General features: G+C 36.7%; 1 protein-coding gene across 1 annotated transcript; it reads right to left on the bottom strand.

The window, feature by feature from the left end:
* On the bottom strand, positions 1–4,398 carry LOC140232005 (retinol dehydrogenase 8-like). Its single transcript, XM_072312157.1, has 5 exons — positions 4,131–4,398; positions 3,786–3,965; positions 3,213–3,306; positions 1,332–1,440; positions 1–228 (listed from the first exon to the last, which is right to left on the bottom strand). The coding sequence occupies exons 1-5, from the start codon at positions 4,396–4,398 to the stop codon at positions 1–3; spliced, it is 879 nt and encodes a 292-aa protein (XP_072168258.1).

The following is a 4,398-nucleotide window of genomic DNA, read 5'->3' on the forward strand; positions in this document are numbered from 1 at the left end:
CTACTTGGAAACTGATTTCATGACTTCAAAGAAATTTTTGGCCGCTGTCGACCCGACGCCGTCCACGAAACGCTCCTTCATGTAGCCGTCCACCCATCCACTGGTCGGGTAGCGTAGGAGCGGCTCCGCGCTACTCAGGCATTTCAAGACGACGTTAGCAACGTCTTCGCCGCTCTGGTACCTCTCCAGGAGGGCGTCCCACGTTTTTCCGTAGTACGCCCCCATTAGCTGAAAGATTGACAACATTGATATTGTACTTGGGTATATTTAGTACTTTATGACAATGATTATTTTGTTTCAATTTTATTTATCTTTTTATTTATTTACTTATTTTTGTACTTGCTGTATTTAAAAGAACTTATGTTATATTGAGAAATGAATGAAATTCAGTTGAATTAATACTTTGCCTCGTGGCAAATGGGAAAGGATGAATATAGCAGAAGGTTTCACTGAATACTGTCAAATCTGTGACCATTTACAGTAATCTATCACTCTGTTGCAATAAAACAACTCGAAAAAAAAATTCATCAATTTGAATCATACCATTTATGTTTACAGTAACATCTGGCTGTATTCTTGAAAGGAGCCAACAAATCAATTCATAAATGTCGGAGCTAGAACAGCAGTCAACGAGAGGATATATATATATATATATATATATATATATATATATATATAGAGAGAGAGAGAGAGAGAGAGAGAGAGAGAGAGAAATAGATTTATTTCTTATTTTAGGAAAATTGCAATCTTGCTTAATTCTTAGTGTAAATAATCTCTAAGCTTACACTAGAGTCACTTGCTAGTGGCACCGTTATTTTTTCCTACCTGTATTAAGAAATTAAGACTTAGCACGTTCAGACTTCTAATTTGTTATTCTATAGATCCTCACTGCAGTATTGTTGATTCTTATCTGTTTCATATCCATTTCACATCCGCAGTATGATTTTGTCCATTCCATTATTTTTGAGACTCCATTTCGACACTTCATGTCTACTGACTACTCAAGGAGCAACGCCATGGCAAGCAGAGCAAGAAGAATTCCCTTCCATTATGTCGGTGAATAATGAAAATAATAATAATAATAATAATAATAATAATAATAATAATAATAATAATAATAATAATGATAATAATAATAATAATAATGATAATAATAATAATAATATAATGATAATAGTAATAGTAATGATAATAATAATAACAATAACAATAATGATAATGATAACAATGACAATCATAGCAATGACAACAACAAAAATGAGGAATCGAAATCGGTAATACTTTGCTCGTATCGTACTGGCCCACAACAAAATTTATACAAACGTCCTTACCTTGCCTGATGGTGATTTCGGGTCAGCTGATGACGGAGCGACGTCTTGGGTGGCCTCCATTTTATCGAGGAAATTGGTTTTCACAGGACCCGGGGAAATCGTACTGATCCTAAGGAGGTCACGATAAGGTGCATAATGGAGTCAAACAGCGGGATAAGTTTAATAAGGCATTTTTAAAAAGAATTCCAAATACCTTCCTGCCAAGAATATTTGATAAATGGCATTGCCATCATCGTAAGCATCATTAATAACCATAACAATTATTGATAGACTGTCTTTATCGTTATAATAATAATCGCAATGATGCCGATAATAGAGGTTTATGTGACAATAATAAGAATTATAATGATAATATAAAGAAAGATAATGATACTGATATTGATGATGATGATGATGATAGATAATGATAATAGTAATAGTAGTAGTAGTAATAATAATAATAAAACCAATAATGATATCTATAATTATTAAAAAACCCTAATAACAATAACAACAAAAATGATAATAATAACGTTCTTAATGATGATAATTCATTATGCAACTGTAGTTTTATTCACCCAGGGTAGTATCTTCAGTATCTTCAGTATATGATAGATAATGATAATAGTAATAGTAGTAGTAGTAATAATAATAATAATAAAACCAATAATGATATTTGTAATTATTAAAAAACCCTAATAACAATAACAACAAAAATGATAATAATAACGTTCTTAATGATGATAATTCATTATGCAACTGTAGTTTTATTCACCCAGGGTAGTATCTTCAGTATTAGCACTGTCCTTTTAGAGGTCAGTGCTATCATCATTATCCCAGCATTGCCAGATATGATCTACTACACTGTAGTATCACTTGATCTACTCCCATTTAGTCTCATAGCCATTTAGTTTCAATCCACATGGTCTAATCCTGTTTCGTCTACAACTTGCAGTTCGTCTTTTGACCATTTAAAGTCAAATTGCTACTTAGCGTCATTACCAGTTGGTCTACTTCCAGATAAGCTATGCCCACTTCGTCTAATACCCACAGTTTCTTGGACAAAATGAGAAAAAGTCCAAAGAGACAAAACTGCAATTAGATCATCTAGTCTTTTGACGAAACGATGAGTATTCAAACTGAACAGTAGTCCAAGTGAGAAGAAGACCAAACGGGCATTAGACGAAATTGGTAACAGACCAAGTGGGTTTAGCCGTAGTGGTGTGTTAGACAAACTAAGAAGTAGACCATCTGATAGCAGACCAAGTGGCAATAAAGCTTGTCAGGTACCCATTTTTACACCTGGGTCGAGAAGGGGGACAGAATGAGTGACACATCTTGTCCGGGGACGAATATAAGAACGATATATAGCATCTCCGTATGAAAGTCGAGTCTTATCCACTATTCCATGTAGTTCCCCTATGTTGTTTCGCAATACCAGCCAGTACGAATTTATTGTCTTTTCATTTATTTATTCCATTCATTTTCATTTTCAACAAAGATTATGAATATAAGTGTACAAAACATATAAAAAGAAAGCAATGTATATAATTCTACATGTATCTTACGTGGTCCAACTATTGATGGCAACAATGTCATTCTCTGTTTCCTTTTGTTTTGCTTTGTTTTGCTTTGCGTTTGATGTTTGAATTGAAATAAAAGTTCATTTAACCCTTTCCTGCTCTGGCAGGACGGTCGTGCATTTGTGCAGGCCGATAATGAGAACAATTTTAAGATCAAGAAGTCTATTAGATAGGCAAACTCAGCAACCATTTGAAATTAGGTCGCTTCTGTTCTTCGATTCTTCTATAAATGACGTATCATCATTGCTTTGTTCCCATTCTGATAACGCTAGAGTACAGATTAAAATTATAAGCATAAATCACACAATCATGTGCGTACCAAATGTTGAAGGAACGCAGTTCCGGGTACAGGGTTTCCGAGAGACCCTCCAGAGCAAATTTAGTCGCGGCGTAAACATTGGCGTAAGGCAAACCTTTGCGGGGAAACATACGAAGGAAACAACGATGTAGAGTTACTTATTCCATTAGTCACACGCATGTAAAGATCATAATTATAACAATTGTTACTAGTTAGGTTAACTTACTGTAGATATTATATGTATGAATGAATGTACATAAGCCTAGATAATGAATATTGGTTAATAAATTCAGAATGATTTATAATCCCCCTTCCACACCATACACCCCAAACCCTCGGTCGCTGCGTTCCCTCGCTTGCGTCTTCCTATATATTGAATATAATAATTCTAGTCCCACCCCCATCACGGAAAAAAATCCTGCATACAGCATTGCACACATACACACACACACACACACACACACACATACAACACAACACAACATAAAGGACCACGATGCACGTTGTACCAGCACGAGAAACACGTAGACCTGCATCCTTCAAAGGTGCCAAATTATGTAATGAATGGAAACAACATGCCCAATCATCACTTACCAATAATGCCTGTGATGCTGCTGATGTTAACGATACGCCCTGACCTCCGGACCTTCATGCACCGAATTACTTCCTGAGTCAGCCGGAAAGTCCCAATGGTGTTGGTATCTATCATACTCTTCATATGTGCCATGCTCATCTCTTCGAAAATCCCAAAGTGGCCAAAAGCAGCATTATTGACTGCAAAAGAAGGCAAGGGACGTAAAAACTCTTAGTGTTCGTATATTGATTTCTTTCACAGTCTCATTAAATAGCATTCAACGTTCGTAATATCAAATTCCCTCATTATCGAGATCTAGCGAAATGTCTTTTCGTTTGCTCCTGCAACCATCGAAGATTACTTACCCAAAACATCGATGCGTCCATCTCTCTTCATGATCTCCTTGACAACCGACACGATCTGCTCCTCCTCGTTGATGTCGAGCTTCAGGATGAAAAGCGTGTCGTTGAGGGTGCTGCCAGCCGCCTTTTCCAGGTCCCCTTTCTTGGCAAGGTTCCGCATGGTGGCGTAGACCCGGAACGACTTCTTTGGATCCTGGGCTAACTTGACCGCAATGCTAAGGCCAATGCCAGAGGAGCAGCCGGTGATGAGGGTCACTCTTGGAGATGCCAT

The sequence above is a fragment of the Diadema setosum genome, chromosome 8, assembly GCF_964275005.1.
Source record: "Diadema setosum chromosome 8, eeDiaSeto1, whole genome shotgun sequence".
In the NCBI taxonomy this organism is placed as follows: Eukaryota; Metazoa; Echinodermata; class Echinoidea; order Diadematoida; family Diadematidae; genus Diadema; species Diadema setosum.